General features: G+C 38.4%; 1 protein-coding gene and 1 long non-coding RNA gene across 24 annotated transcripts in view; one reads left to right on the forward strand and one right to left on the reverse strand.

Annotated features, from left to right (window-relative positions):
• The first annotated feature begins 3,987 nt into the window (after positions 1-3,987).
• LOC140615107 (uncharacterized) lies at positions 3,988-7,377 on the forward strand. The gene is made up of 3 exons (XR_012015784.1): positions 3,988-4,302; positions 5,493-5,684; positions 7,170-7,377. It is a non-coding gene; the product is annotated as an uncharacterized lncRNA (long non-coding RNA).
• Positions 7,378-15,480: 8,103 nt separating this feature from the next.
• Positions 15,481-16,993, reverse strand: part of PICALM (phosphatidylinositol binding clathrin assembly protein) — a 102,429-nt gene continuing 100,916 nt past the window's right edge. For all 23 annotated transcript variants that reach the window (XM_072794909.1, XM_072794908.1, XM_072794919.1 and 20 more), the window contains one exon: positions 15,481-16,843. Coding sequence is in view for 7 of the 23 variants with exons in the window: in XM_072794926.1 (XP_072651027.1) it covers positions 16,829-16,843 (15 nt within the window). In the remaining 16 variants the exon portion in view is untranslated. The remainder of the gene's footprint in view (positions 16,844-16,993) is intronic.

A 16,993-nucleotide genomic window follows, 5' to 3' on the forward strand; every position in this document is an offset into this window, starting at 1 on the left:
TTTATAATAAAGATAAAATACTTTAGAAACACATAAATCTGAGGGTGGTAATTTATTATATAAAAATCTACCAAGAGTGAGATCTCTCTCCTCTCAGCTCTATGAAGTCTAAGCTGCCAGGGGTGCCTGGGTGGTTCAGTTGGTTAAGTGAGAGACTCACGATTTCTGCTCAGGTCATGATCTCATGGTCCTGTGATAGAGCACCGTGTGAAACCCTGTGGGGAGTGCCATGTCCAACCCCACGTCAAGCCCCACATCGAGCCACAAGTTGGGCTCTGGGCTCAGCAGGGAGTCTGCTTGGGGTTCTTTCTCTCCCTCTCCCTCTGGTCATCTCATACCCCCTCTCTCAAATAAATAAATCTTTAAAAAAGTCTAAACTGCTGAGTCCCTGTTAAGACCATTACCACTTCCCTTTTATGAGTGCCACAAGCCAAGGACTATATACCTGACATCAGGTATATAGTCAATTTGACATCAAGCTTTCATTTTAAAGCTACATTTACTTATAATGCTTTCTACAAGGAACATCTTTTAACTAGAAGACCAAAGATAAAGAAAAAAATCAATAAAACCAAAAGCTGGCTTGAAGGGTTAATTAAAGTTGATAACCCCTAATAAGACAAATCAAAAAAGAAAGCAAAAAACAAATGAAAAAGGAAAAATCACTACATATTTGACTAACATTATGAAAAATATCATAAAAGGAAATTAAAGGGAAAAACTTCCTCAATAAAGTCAACAACTTTGATGAAATGGGAATATTTCCTGAAAAACAAGGAAATAAAAATTCTGAATAGTCCTCAATCTATAAAAAGAAGATCTAACCTATACTTAAAATTTCCCCACAAGGAAAATTTCAGACCTAGATGGCTTGCTTTACTGGTGAATTTCTCCAAAGATTTCAAAAATATATAGTAGCAAAAATACACAAACTCAGAGAGTAGAGAAAAAAAGAAATGCAAATCATTCTGTGAGGCCAATATAATCCTACACCCAAACCTGGCAGGTCATTACAAGAGAAGAGAATTGCAGGCCAATATCTCTCATGAATATAGATGCAGAATCCCTCACAAAATATTACCTTATTGCATCCAGTATTACATGTTTCATGAATAAAGAATGAAAGGTTGGTTTAACATTCAGAAATCAGAGTGGAAACAAACAGAACCAGTGGATTAAATCACTGTGAATATCCTGCCTATGGTATTATACTATAATTTTGAAAAATGGTACTCTTGAGGGAAATTGGATAAAGAGTACAATCTGTTCATAGTATCTTGTACAATTGCATATGAATTTACATCTCAAAATTTAAAATCAAAAGTATAATGAATGGAACATTGGTAACTCATATGATCATCTCAATAGGTGCAGCATTTGATAAAATTCAGTACTGTGATAAAAATTCATAAATGTATGATAAAGCTCTTAGCAAACAAGGAATAGCGTTAAATACTATAGCTAACACTGCACTTAATAGTGAAATATTAACATTTTCCCATGTGTCCCAACAAGACACATATGTTCACTACCATATTTTTTTAAAGGAATTTTTTAATCCTTTTAAAAATCCCTTTAAAAAGGACCCAGGGATCCCCTACTACCATGCTTCTATTCAACTGTGTTTAATGGACCTTGAGGTTGTAGCCAGTTCAATAAAGGCAAGAAAAATAAATTCATAGCCTAGAGATTTTAAAAGAAGAAGCAAACTCAATTACTTATAGATGTCAAGTTTCTGTATATAGATAATCCAAAATAATCTACAAACTACTAGAATTTATGAGTGAATTTAGCAAAAGTTACAGAGTACAGATCAACAAAGAGCCATCGTATTTCTTTATACTAGCAGCAAACAATTCTGAAAGATTTAAATCACTTAAAAAAAATAAATCACTTATAATAACTTCAAAATTGGGGCAGCCTGGGTGGCTCAGCAGTTTAGCGCCGCCTTCAGCCCAGTGTGTGATCCTGGAGACCCAGGATCAAGTCCCACGTCAGACTTCCTGCATAGAGCCTGCTTCTCCCTCTGCCTGTGTCTCTGCCTCTCTCTCTCTCTCTCTCTCTCTCTCTGTCTCTCATGAATAAATAAAATCTTTAAAAAAACAAAGCAACAAAACTTGAAAATCAAGAAATTTAGCTAATGAAATATGAGCAAGACTTCCATGTTGAGGACTGCAGAACATTGTTAAGAGAAATTAAAGAAGACCTAAATAAATGGGGAATGGAGACATATACCATGATCATGGATTGGAAGAGTCAAAATACTTAAGACGTGAGGTTTTCCTATATCTGTATATTCAGTGCAATCTCAATAAAAATCACATCAGGCTTTTGTTCATAGAAATTAATAATGTCTAATATTATTATGGAAATCTATAACCTGGGCAAAAGCCTATGATAGTCAAGACAATCTTGAAGAAAAACAACAGAATTAGAGAGCTTATTACCAAATTGCAAGACTTTTAACGGTTCAGTAATTAAGACAGTGTGGTTTTGGCCCAAGGATAGAGAAAAAGTCCAGTGGAAAAGAATAGAGTCCAGAAACCAACCCACAAAATCATGTGATTTCTGACAAACATGATATTATAACTTGGGAGGGGGGAGTTTTTATCATTTAAAAAAATGATTCTGAGTCAACTATATATCTACACTCAGGAAAAAATGAACCTTGACACATCATACCATACACAAAAATCAATTCCAAGGGGATCAGAGACCTAAATATAGTAAAACAATAAAGCTTCAAGTAGGAAATAGAATGTCTTTGTGTTCCCCTTTACATACCCAATAGATCCTCAAAGCCTATGCTTGAATGAACATCTACATCTGGTAGGTGGGTAAGTGTGGATTTGGCTGTGATCTGCCAAATCCCCCCAAGTCTACTACTTCCTGTGTCACCTATCTCCCTGGAGAGGGGGTGGAAATGCCATAAAAATCACTGATCATAAACTGATAAATTGAATTTCATGAAAACTACAGTCTCTTTTCATTAAAAGACACCATAAGAGTCAAAAAGTAGGCCACATACTGGGAGAATATATTTTCTACACATATATCTAACAAAGAAATATCTAAAATATATAAATAACTTTTACAAATCAATAGGAAAAAAAGACAACCATTTTAGGGGAAAATGGGCAAAAGATTTGAATTACCACTATGCAAAAGAGTACATCCTAGCGACTAATGAGCATAAAAAGAAGATTGGTATTATTACTCATCAGAGAAAGGCCAATTAAAACCATGAGATACAAGTATACATGCATCAGAATGGCTAAAATTAAAAGTTAAGGACTGCAAATATTGACAAGGATATGGAACAACTTGAACTCTCATATAATTGTTGGTGGGATCATAATTTGGCATATAAGCACTTGGAATATGATAGTATTTAGTAAAGCTGAATATGATCCAGCAGTTACACTCTTGGCTTAATATGGAATAAAAATGAGTGCTTACGTTTACCGGAAGACATGATAACAATGTCCCTAACAGCTTTACTGATAGTAGTAAAAAATTTGAAACAACCCTAATGACTGTCAGTAATAGAATGTGTAAATAGTCTATAGACAGTCATTCAATGGAATACTATACAGCAATGAAAAAGAACAACCTGTCAGATATAGCTACATAGATCAATCTTCTACACATAAGATTGAAAGAAGGCTGATACAAAATAGCACATATGATTCCACTTACACAAAACAGGACAGGCATACTAACCTTAACAATAGAAGTCAGACTAGTATAGTGATTACTTTTGTAGTAGGAAAGACTAAGATGGTACATGAAGGAGTTTTCTAATCATCTTGATCTGAGTGGCAGTTAACATGGATGGTTCACTTTATAAACATTAAGCAGGACACTTAAGATCTGTAAACTTGACTGATATAATCTATACTTAAATAAGTTACTCTCCAAAACGTCCCCAAATACTATCTTCCAATCAATTCCATAAAGTGACAGCATGGAAAAGCCATGTTTATGTCTTGCACCATGAATGACAAGAGTGTTTCCCAATGGGAAGGCACAATACTGTTGGGGTATCTTTCAGAGGTCAACAAAACAGAAATGTCCTAGGAAAAGTTAGTAACAACATGGAGTGAATCTGCCAATTTTCTTTTCTAAGAAAGAGGTAAACATTTTATAGGTAAAATTTATCTTTACTTTTGCAGATAGGAAAACAAAACAAAACAAAACAAAACAAAACAAACAACTTACTGCCTTTCCACTGGGACAAATCAAAGAGCTTCCAGTAAACTACCAAAGAGAGGCCACGTGACAGCCCACTGGTTTCAGCAGGTCAGCAGAAATTGACATTGCTTTTCTCTCAGTCTTGAAAAGTTCAGGCCATGAGATTATGAAAATAAGCCAGGCATAACATGGTAGGATTCCAGCATTAATTTGTTAGTTGTGGCAGTTTTTACTTCACAATGTGAATTTGAATCGGAAGAAAATATCAAATGGCTAAAAGTCTTGTTTGCTGCCAAGAAGATGTCAGAGTAGAAAAGTCATTCTTTGGAAAAGGAAAGGGAAGAATGTTCTTTCCTTCTGTTAATATCATTTCTTGTGTTTAGAATTTGCAGAATGGCACTATCTCTTAAGAAATCTGCATATATATACCAAATTCTAAACAGTGTAGCGTGGTAGCTTTGTGAGATGACATTACAAAGCAAATCTCAATAAACTGCTGTACCCTGTGACCTTCCTATCAGTGCCACTCACTCAAGAAACTGTTGATCAAACAAGTCCTTCTAGACAGGCACTGTGCGTAAGGCAGTAGGGAGGCACAATCAAACTGCCTCTTTCTTCAAGACGCTAATGGCCCAGTAAGGGAACCCAATGGGTCAGGGAGGCCTCCCTGGGCTGGTGTGAAAACTGCTTTCCCTCTTCATACCAGCACCAAAGGAGGAAGCAAGAAAGGGGGGAGAAGGCAGGACAAGATACTCTAGGCATGGTAGGTGATTGTATTTAACCTGAAATATTCTATTTTTAGCAACTTTAGTAATAAATTTAGAAAAGAAATTTAAGATGAGTTTAGGAGGATTTTATGTAGTGGTTTCACTTTTCAAAATAGCCAAACATGTGTTTTTTATGTTGCCCTTTAAGATTTGGGGAGGCGGAAGGGCAGAGACAGAGTGTCAGCAGCTTTAGCCTCAGGCTGGGAAATTGCTTATTTTGGGCCAGGAATTAGATAAATTTGGAAAAATTAAGGAGATGTAAAGAGATAAGGTAAAGTATGGGAAAACACATTTTGTGGAATCAGGCTGGCTACCTCGAATCTTGGCCAGTCACTAAACCTCTCTGCAGCCTGGTTACCGCTTCGATATCACATGGACCTAATTCTCATACTGCAGAATTATTTTAAAGATTAAAATAAGGACATGTAACCTGCACATACTAGACATTAAATACATGGCAGTTGAAATAACGACTGGCATTTGACAATAGTCTCTGGCAGTAAGGCCCTGGGTGTCTGGTTGTCTTTGCAGTACCTTTACGTGAAGGTCTAGAGAGCGCCTGTCCCACTGGTCACATGCTGTGAGGCGCTGCCCAGATGGCTGTATGAAGGGCTTCATTCTGTCCTGAGCTGGCTGGGGAGAGGCACTGAGCTGCCGCCCGGCCTGGGGGCTCCAAGACGCCATTCCCAGGACCTGCTGATCTCCATCCGGCCGTAGGGACCGGTAGTAAACCCACTTCCAATATTCTTATGAGCGTGGGGGAGGCAGGCTGGGCGCTGTGGGTCAGTGGTAACATTTTTGTTTCTTTCTGAGTCCCAGAGCCAGACACTAGAGCGATTCAGGGAACAGGGAGGACAGGGGATTTTTGTGGCAATAAAGAGCTGTTTGTTAGAGGCTTGCTTGATCCTTCCTTGTTTTACTAGAGCTCAACACAACAGTTCTCTGTATTTTTCTTGGAATAAAACTGGCTCTTGCATTAGATGCAAGGAAATGTGCCCTCAAGCAGCAGAGGCTTTCTAAATATTAGTGACTTTAACTAGATTAAGTATTTCCATTTCCTATTCCTGTGACTTTATGAGGCTTCAGTTCCCAGAAAGGCTGCTTTTTTTTTTTTTTTTTTTCACTATGACTCTTTCGGCTGGTTATGTTTTAGGTCATTCTGTTCTTATGATCTGAGTAAGTGCTAAAAACCTTCAAGATGCTTGGAAAGATTTTTCACGTAGTAATGTTTTCAGGTTTCCAGCAGAGTCCATGAGTTTGAAAGGGACTGCAGATTCAGATACCCTCACAGACACTTGGTAAAAGGTTTTGTCAGCATTTCCTTCCTCAAGCTGGATGCTCAACTCACTGACCTCTTGCCTCCTTGGGTTTGGGCCATCTTTTTGTATAGTCTCAGCTATAAAAATATGCTAGGCCTTGCAACATTTCCCTCCTAAAAGGAATGAAAATGAACTATGCTGGATTCCCTCTCTGTATGACTGAGGTCAGTGAGGCATTTTTACCTTAAAGCCCTCAGACACCAAATCAGAAGGAAGGCGTGCTCTGGCCTCATTTGAGCTTCTGGCCAAGTGTGCAGTTCACTTCAGATCTTTGATGTCCTTTGACTGTTAGAGTTCGTTTTTGCATCAGTTATTTTCTCCTAGCCACTTAAAAAGTGACTTCTGTGTTATTTACATAAAACTGTCAATATGGAATACTGCTGGGCCTAACATCTGGCAGGAAGGTATACATTTCCAACATGTCTTCTAACACATACTGAGCACTTAGCAATTTGGATTTGCTTCTTTTTCATTTTTAAGCACTTGCACATTTTGTATTGAATTTCTTTGAAATATTTCAATTCTATGAGTATAAACTATAATTCTTTTTTTAGTATATCTCAGATCTCAACTTACAATATGTGACATGGGAAGGTTTTAGTCATTGATCAGAAAAAGGCTCAAGAAATTAGCAATTCTTTTAACAAAAATTGTATGACTGTGACAGTGCCTGCCAGAGTTCGTTCAAATCTCTTTTCCCTCTTTCACTATAATGCATTGATTTAGTTGTTTTAGCTGAGTACATGATCAACTTAATTAAAGACTACTTCCCACCTTCCCTTGCAACCCACATGACCAAGTTCTGGCCAATTTAACATGAGAAGCTGTGCACAATTTCTGTGTCATGTCTTCCTCTCCCTTTCTCCCCACTTCCTCCATCCTGTTGCAGTGGATTATGAGCTGGAAGGAGCACCGGATGGACTATGGAACAGAAAGACACCTATACTTGGAAACAGACACCTACAAGTCTTGTGAGCAAAGCTGCTACGCCAGCTCAGGCTTTTATGTGACAGAGAAAATAAACTTGTTTGAATCATTGTTAGTGTGTATTTTGTTACACACAGGCCAAATCTAATGCTAATACAGAGACAAACATGAATATTTATCTCACAGGAAGTCAGTGTTTCCAATAGTAAAACGCAGTCTCTGAGACACTAAATAAAACTTTGGTATTTATTCTCTGTTAAAAGAAAAAAAGGGGATCCCTGGGTGGCGCTGCGGTTTAGCGCCTGCCTTTGGCCCAGGGCGCGATCCTGGAGACCCGGGATCGAATCCCACATCGGGCTCCCGGTGCATGGAGCCTGCTTCTCCCTCTGCCTGTGTCTCTGCCTCTCTCTCTCTCTCTCTGTGTGACTATCATAAATAAATAAAAATTAAAAAAAAAAAAAAAAGAAAAAAAGGAGGGGGTGCTCAAATGACTTTAGAAAGTATTCTGCGGGGGTGCCTGGGTCTCTCAGTGTTTGAATGTTTGCCTTCTGCATGGGTGTGATCCCGGGGTCATGAGATTGAGTCGTGGATCAGGGTCTCCGCAGGGAGCCCACTTCTCCCTATGCTTGTGTCTCTGCCTCTGTCATGAATAAATAAAATGTTAAAAAAAAAAAAAGTATTCTGCTTTATCTGAGTGCATCTAAAGCTGCTGACCTAAGTATGGTTAAATGTGTGGGGTTGGCTGTTTTCAAAAATGTGTCACAGCAGACCCTAGAATTACTGCAGCTGCCTTAGAATCAAGGACTCCTGCTTGTGTGAGGACGTGTGGAGTTGGAGGTTCAGGGTTTTGCTTGGGAATCAGCTCGTGCGACCTCCAGCAGAGCACTGGGCTGACAAAGTACAATGCGAACAGGGCAGGGTGAACAGTCCCAAAGACTGACATTTTAAAAGCCTCTTTAGTAACACTAACAATAGCAAACACTTAAATGTGCTTATTATATGCACTTTACGTATGTTAACCTAGTTGATCCTTCTATAATCCTATGTGATGGGTCTACAATTATTCTCACTTTACAGATAAGGAACAGGCAGAGGGAAATTTAGTTAATTTCCCAAAGTCCCCCAACCAGGAACAGGGTCGGGATTTAAACACAGATTTTTACCTCCAGAATCTAGGCTCTTGGCCAGTTATTCTGTATCCCAGTAAGTGTACTGAGACTTTGTCACATGCCAGGATGTTCTAAATACTTCCATTTATTGATTCGTTAGTTACAACAGTCCTATGAGGTAGGCATCATTATGCCATTTTACAGATGAAGAAATTGAGGCGCAGGCACAGTATATATAAGTAGTCCAAACACGTTTAATCCTAGCATGGCTGCAGAGTCCACTGTTACCACTATGCTGCACTGTCTCATCAAGCAGCAGGGAGGGGCATCACTCCTTGTAGGTAGGAAGGCTCTCAGAAGGGAACGATGCTCTCCAAAGACAAATACCATGCAAACTGTCCTGTGTGTGTGTTCATACGCTAGGCTCTCCCTGTGTTCTTTCTTCACTTACCCATCTCTCTCCAGTCCTAACCACTCAGAATTTCCCTTCCTCCTGCTGATTTTGCAGCCTAGCTCAATGTTACTTGACTTCCTTAACTTCTACTCTAAGTAATTAACATTACTAGTGCATTCTTTTTCATCTTTGAGATATAATTGACAAAATCTAAAGCTATTTAAAGTATACGATGTGATTTTATATATATATATATATATATATATATATATACACACACACACACACACATATATATATACACACCACCATATACATATATAGTGTGTGTGTGTGTGTGTGAAGGGATTCCTCTCAAAGTTTTACACATCCATCACTTCACATATTTACCTTTTTGGAGGTGGCAGGACAACATTTATGTCCTACTCCCTTAGCAAATTTTGATTATATGAGACAGTGTAATCAACTACAGTCTCCATGCTACATATTAGATCCTCAGACCTTATCCTTCTCATAACTTAAACTTTGCACTTTTTACCAACCTGTCCTTATTTCCCTCACCTTCCAATTTTCTACTGTTTCATTGTTTTCCCATTGTTTCTATTATTTTGACTTTTTCCCCTTTTTCGGTTTTGTTTGTTTTAAAGAATCCACACGTAGGTGAGACTATGCAGTATTAGTCTGGCTTAATTCACTTAGCATCCATGTCATCATAAATGACGGAATTATTTTCAACTTTAAGAATAAGTAATATTCCACTGTGTATATATAATTTTTAAATCAATTAATCTGCTGATAGACACTTAGGTTGTTTCCATTCCTTGGCTATAGTGAATAATGCTGTAGTGAGCATAAGAATAAGGTTATTGCTTCAGGGTAATGGTTTTGTTCTTTGCAGGTATCTACTCATAAGTGGGATTGCTGGATCCCTGGATAGTTCTATTTTTAATTTCTTGAGAAAACTCCATTGTTTTCCATAGTGACTGAACTAGTTTACATTCCCACTGACAGCACACAAGGGTTCCCTCCTTCTCCACATCCTTACCAGGATATGCCCCAGGAGTCATCATTGAACTTTCCCTTACTTCAGTTATTTATACAGTTGTTTCTTTGGTAATCTCATCACTTATGATACGCATTCTTCCACATATTTTCCATGCTTTAATTTCTTCAGATGTCCAGAAGTGGGATTACAGAGCTAAGTATAAAAGTACTTCTGTGATTCAATGAACAGAGGTGCTAGTTTTCCCTACCCAGAGTGACAGTACTCAAAGAGGCTCAATAGGTAAAAAAAAAAAAAAAATTAAAAAAATAAAAAATGTAGAGGAAAGGGGGCAGGTAACTCGAGAATTTTATCAGGAGACAGTAAAGAGAGAAAGTTAGTTTGAGTCGAAGTTTCAAGAATGGAGGAGTGAGAAAGGTCAGAATTGTTCTAGGCCCTAACTACATGGTGAGCACTGAGACACAGACCTACACGGAAGGGTCCCAGCAAAGTGCAGGGTTGAGGGGGTGGGGCTGCAGCCAACCAGACACACGGAACCCCCATGTGATGGATTCCCCACGTCCTTCATGGAAACTACATTTGGGAAGAAGATTATCAAGTGGGGAAACTTTGTGAACCATGTATATTAAGGCTTGCAATCAAGAAGCTAGCTCTGAGAAGCTCCTTGATAAATGTGAAACTAAAAATGTCTCATGGGTCCTCTAGTTCCTCTTAACACAGGACAAGGAAATTAGAGTTCCACTTACCTCCCAAATCTTCTATAACAGAACTCATGTTGAGAAATGTAAAGCTCTCTTCTCTGTTGGGTGACTGGTAGAGAATTTTGTTCTTCTAAGCACCTTGGACCAGTATTTCTCCTGTCTTCAGTGGAAATGCCCTCTCTCCACCTCATCACCAGCCAACCCTCCCGAGGGAGAAAACATCTTTCTACTTTTCGTTGGCCTGGGTATTGGCAGAGCCTGGTTAGCGTCGACTGGCTTTAATCTGGAATGATTGCAATAGAGATCTGCACTGAGTCTCTAATCGTCTATTATCTGCTGATGTAAACTGACCCACAAGAGCAAGGTTTTGTTTCAAGATAGTCTCAAGGTATGGCATCCTGCTAATCTGACCTCTTCTTCAATACAAGCAATTCCTGATTTTAAACTTATGTGTTATGCAACAACTCAAGGCAAGTTCCCTAGAAAAGACCTCATCCCCAGGTTATTTCTGCGGGTAAATTTCCTAAAAGTTAATTACTGGAACAGCAGTAAAACTCTCAAGACTTCTGACAACCCTAAGCTAACGTCCATCCAAAAAAGCTGTACTAGCTTATATTCACGTCAGCTGTAAATCAGCAATCAAACCCCATGCGCTCCTGTCTGTGCTGTTATATACATCAATTCTTTTTGATAGGTAACCAACATGGCATCCTCCTATAGCAGCCTGCAGTTAAGTGGTTATGAGCAGAACTATAGCCAGACCACAAAGGCTCAGGATTATAGCTCACTTAGTTGATAAAGCTCACAAAGTGAGGTACTCTCTCCAGACTTCAGTCTCATCTATAAAATAGATAAAACAAAAGTTATATGGCCCAAAAGTGCTTTCTCCATAGATTTGATTAAATGAATACATACAAAAGCACTCAAAATGTCCTTACACTTGGAAAGTTGTTGTTCCCATTTTAATTTTTTAGTTACTATTCATTTTTTTCATTATCAGTTCTTCCTTGATTAACTGCTTTTACCATATCCTTTCCCTCCTGTTATTTTCCTGATAGTCACATATATTCTTCACCTTTCTAATTCCTTACATTGACACTCTTCAACCCATTTGGAATTTATATTGGTATATGTTGGAGGGAATTGTCACCCTTCCCCAGATACATGGTGCCAGTAAAAACCACTTATTAAATAATCCATCTTATCTTTACTCTCCTGAAATGCCATCTCTATCACATAAACACCTCAGTTATTTTAAGCTCTTTAAATGCATGAGAAAAACACTTGTGTGCCCTAGAATTCAACTTTCATACTAACTAGAGTTGGTGCAGACCCCAGAAGTGAAGGGCTCAGTCCTACAAGATTGCCCAAATTTCCCCAATGCCCCAGATGCCAATTTCAAGTCCAGGTTGTCACCCATACTTCTTATTCACTAGCTATAAATGGGGGTTCTTGTGGGTTTGATAATTTGAATGGCTCACAGAACTCAGGGAAACATCAAATGTTTGCCAGTATTATTTAATAAAGGATATGATAAAGGATACAGATAACGGCCAGATGAAGATTCATAAGTCAGTACCAAGTGCAGGAGCTTCTGTCCCTGTGAAGGTGGGGTGCACCACCCTCCTGACCAAATGGATTTATTCACCAACCTGGAAAATCCCCAGATCCCTTAATATTTGTATTTTTATGGAGGCTTCATCACTCCACAGGCATGTTCAATCATTAACTCAAATCTCCAGTCCCTCTCTCTATCCTCAAGGATGTGGTCAGGCTAAACTGCTAAGCTTCTAATGACACATTGGTCTTCCTGGCGACCAGCTCTCATCCAGGAGCCATCCGGGAGATCACAGAGAGCTGCCGCATTAAAACAAAAGATAACTCTGTCACCCAGGAAATTCCAAGAGATTTAGTAATTTTATCAGGAATCGGGGTCAAAGAACAAAGATGCTCCTAGTGCTCTTAAGAAATTAGAAGGGTCTCAGGAGCTCTGAGCCAGGAACAGGGGACAGAAACTTTCATATATTTTCTATCATTTCATATTATCCTACCATATTCTTGCTTTTAGGCCAGCATGACGCCAGTTAACCTCTGTAAGAAGTGTACTGTCATTCTTTCATTTCTACTTTGGACCCACATATGAAATGAATTCTGTCCCTCATAAATTACTAAGTTCTGCATGTCAGCATAGTAGTTATAAAAGATTAGCTCCCAGCAATAGGTATTCTGAACACTATACAATGGGCACAGCCATCCTGTTCTCTCTGATGTCTTTCCCTTTGCATTGTACTGCCTCTGCCTGCCTCAACCTGCCTCCTCCAGGTCTTTTGAGCCTCCTTCAATGTCATTACTTGGAAGCAAAAAGCTTTTCAGTTTCCACCCTTCTTCAGGACAAAAATGACCAGAAGTTAAGATTTCATTTTGTGCCTTTTAAGATAGCCACTAAGCTAGCTGGCAGTCCCAGTGTGGTATGCCTGATGCTTCCATGTAAAGTGCTCCTGAAAGGCTAAAGAAATCAACTGTTAAGTTCTGCACATTAGTTCAGACAGCCTGGAGTCCAAGTGTATGGTGGGGAGTGGGGACTGTCTACTTCTCTGTTGATATTTTCTGCCCTACGGTCCCAGTCAAGGGTCAAGGGGATGATACTGGGAGTACAGTGCAGCTGCCAAGTGCCCAGGCCCAAGGAAGACAGGAAGGGACCTGACTAGAATACTCAGACAGGGTTAGGGTTAGCTCCCTGGGTTATTCTCACACAGCAATTTTTATTTCAAAACCAACCTTAGGGCAGCCCCGGTGGCGCAGCGGTTTAGCCCGGGATGTGATCCTGGAGACCCGGGATCGAGACCCGGGATCGAGTCCCACATCAGGCTCCCTGCATGGTGCCTGCTTCTCCCTCTGCCTGTGTCTCTGCCTCTCTCTCTCTCTAGCTGTGTCTCTATGAATAAATAAATAAAATCTTTAAAAAAAAAAAAAAAACCCAACCTTAGTATTATTTTTGGGAGCAGCTAAAGGAAGAGCTATTTTAAATAAGAACTGATTAGAAAACGGAACTTCTATAAAACTTTCCTCTCCCTTTCCTCTCCTCGCTGTCTGCCTCCTCTGAGTGTACTCTACTACTATTCTGCCTGAAGACAGTCATACCTGCCCCATCCCCCAATACCACAGAGAAAACTTGACACAACTTTTAACAACGTGGCTCATTTCATCCAGAATAAAATCTATACATGCACACTGACATCAGTAACAAATGGGACATTTACTAAGTGTTTACATCAAAATTAGACAGAAATACTAGTTAGAGACTTAGAAAACATTTGATTGGTGACACACAAAAATGGAAGATGATACTGCAGGCTTTCCATTCCGAGCCTATTCAGACAGCAGAATTCCTGGCCAGTCAGACCCCTGGAAAGTAGCAAATATGGCTGAACAAAGCTCAGCTATTTGCAGTGGTCACCGACAGAAGCCCTGAAGCCATCTTTTCTGTAAGGTAGGAGCATGTTCATCTGGCTGAGTGCTGTGGCCTCTCCAGAAAGTCTGTGACCCAGCCTCTGCCCAACACACAGGAGCCACACTTATCCTGAATGTAGAGATGTTTTTCTCTCCATTGAGTATTAAATAAGCATTCCCATCAGGACTCTCAACTCTCAGAATTTGGAAACATGTTTGTTGATGATGATGAACAAGAAAAGAGCCTTGAAATTATTTTAGTTCAAGGAGAAACTTATCCCATAAAAACCTCTTTTCCAGGGGTGTTTTGTTTGTGGAGAAAAAACTCCTAGTCTAACGTAAGGCCTCCTCCTAAATATGGACTCTCAAGCCACTGGTTAAGAAAAGGGTATTTTTAAGAAAATGTTCAATGATGATAGTAAGATATTAAGTCAAAAGCAAAAAACTAAGTTTGAAAACGATTTGGGACGAGTATAGCTGCCTTCTGCAGCTACTCATCTTATGTCTCTCTGCAACCGCTGCCAACTTGGTAGTTAAGTATTAAGATGGTGTGTGTATGTATAGGTGTATAACCTAATATATTAAGCATTCAACAGCTAGCTAATTTACCTCACTGGTTATACTGTGATTAAAGTTAATATGATCATGTGTTTTGTATTTTTTCCTTGCCCATGATTGTCTGGGCATCAGAAAGGGAAGCAGGAAATGTACTTCATGGAAGAAGACCATGCAGAAAAGTGGTCACCAGTCTACAATGCAGAGGGACAGAATTCCCTTTTCAGTTCATACATTGGAATAAACAACAGCAGGTCATAAAAAAGACCAGAAACCAAACACCTGACTCCCCTGTTAGCTTATCGACTTGAGCAAGTTCTTTTCCAGTTCTTGATTCCAATCTACAAAATGGGTAAAATGTAGGTATCACCTACCCAATAATTCTCAAAGTTGTTCCAACAACAGGATGACAATACTTCTAAAGTACCTTCATAAACATACAAAATAATAATAATAATGTAATTATAAAAGGAATAAACCATAGACCTGCCATTGAAGATCTGTTCAAACATGAGACCAATCAAAATCTGTGATAACATTAGGAAGTTAACTACAAAAGTACAATTTCCCAGTTTATATGAAAAGGGTTTAGAAAGAGTGCAACTTAGAAACTAATAAAATTAACATAGTATATCGGATAAAGATGATTTCTTCCAATAATGCAGACTCTTATCGATGCCATCTTTAATCCCTCCATCATGTATCCTGAATCTTACTTACTACTATGAAACATGATACAGTAAGAGATGTCTCTGGCATCAATGTGCCAAATACAAAGCATTTTCTCCCTTAAACTTACCTGACTGAAGGTATCTGATCAAAAGACAAAAATAAACAATTTTAATTAAGTAGTTTAGTTTATCAATGAGAGTCTAGAAGGTAACAAAAGGTACAAAGATAAATCTTTTAGGAAATTAAAACAAATAAAATTTACATTTTATTAAATCAGCAAATATAATCACCTGGGTATATCTTTATTAGCAAAAAATAATGATACTGATGATAAAGAAAAAGGAGTAAGAAAACAAAATGCACCTCAGACCAGAATACCATAACAAAAGTTTTGTGGAAGCTGCATTTTATTTGAAAATCCACCCATTTTTGCTAACATACATTTTAATATTGTAAACAAAAATAGAATCTGCAGAGACAATGCAACAAGTATGCTTAAACTCATGTACAGAATTGCTTTCCTACAATGAACTGTCCTTCTTAAGGCCCCTCTCAACCAAAACGTTAAGATGTATTTACACAAAGCACCGATCAACAGTGCAGTTTAATTCTTCGTTAACTAAACTCTTGGCTAGACATTAACTTTAAAGATACTATTTCCCCTTATTTAAAAGGTACATGATCATAACATGGCATGAGCCAAATAAAAAGTTTCAAGGATTTGGTTCCCTTCCCTCCCCCCATAACACCTCCTAGAGTTTTACTGAAAAGAAGGAAAGTCTTGAAGTGAAAGCAATTCCTCACATTCATTTTGGAAAGGCCCTAATGTCAAATGGAAAATAATGACATGCCAAGCACAAAGCAGTAAAGTTCCTTCCCAATGCACTAATGCTGAATTTAAAATGTAGTGCTTTTCCTAGTCAGTGAACTGTTCCCTTGCAAAATCCTAGGCACAGAATTGACTATAAGGATTAATGCATTTATAATGCTTCCCTAAATCCCATAGAGACTGAGAATTCTTAAGCGATTCAGACCTATGGACTTGCCTTAAAATATTTAGTGCTCTGTATGTCAGCTGAAAAGCATTCTGAATCAGATTCGCTCTTAATGGATAAAAATCAAACATACTGTATACATCCATACTCATTTTCATAAGGAGGTCTGATACAATATTAATGTTACGTAAATTGATAATCATAAATAAATACAAATACTTAAGGAATGTCTACTGCAAACTGAATATATAATTTTTTAAAAAGAAAAGTTAATTTTAGTTATTGTTTCTGTATCTGTGAGGACTGGAGAAAAGAAAAATACTGCATAATTAAGAATTATGATTTTGATCCCCTCAAAAGAGTCCTGTTGCATTACAGTAAAGGACACAGCTCTTCTCTCCAGGCAGCTTTTCCAAATACAAATTTCACACTTTCCAAATAAGGGCTTTTCTTGGTAGGTTACTGATTATGGGTATTAATAAGAGTTGAAAGAACTGAAGGGTTAGTCACCAAAAAGACAGATCTTAGTCTGAAATCATGGCAATTCTTGGCTTTATAAACTGTATTGATAACGTTCTCCTATAGACTAGTCCCAATTTCCTTCATGGGCCTTCACTGGGTTACTGTAGCATTCTAATGGAAGAAGAGAGTTTAAGAGACAGCAGTTTGGATTTTGCTGGAAGTAAGTATTTGCTGCTTGAGCACTCGTCTTTTTGGAATAATTCCATTCTCTTCCATCTAGTTACATAAACTGTATCTGGAAAAAAAAAAAAAGGAACGTAAGTTCATTCACTGCCTTGTATTCTTCTCACAAATAAAAATGCTTTGTGGCTTTTCCCATTCAACTGGCCCAGAAATGTTTACATGTTTATCACAACCCTGATTACAAAATTAAGTCAGTATTATC

The sequence above is a fragment of the Canis lupus genome, chromosome 23, assembly GCF_048164855.1.
Source record: "Canis lupus baileyi chromosome 23, mCanLup2.hap1, whole genome shotgun sequence".
Taxonomy (NCBI): domain Eukaryota; kingdom Metazoa; phylum Chordata; class Mammalia; order Carnivora; family Canidae; genus Canis; species Canis lupus.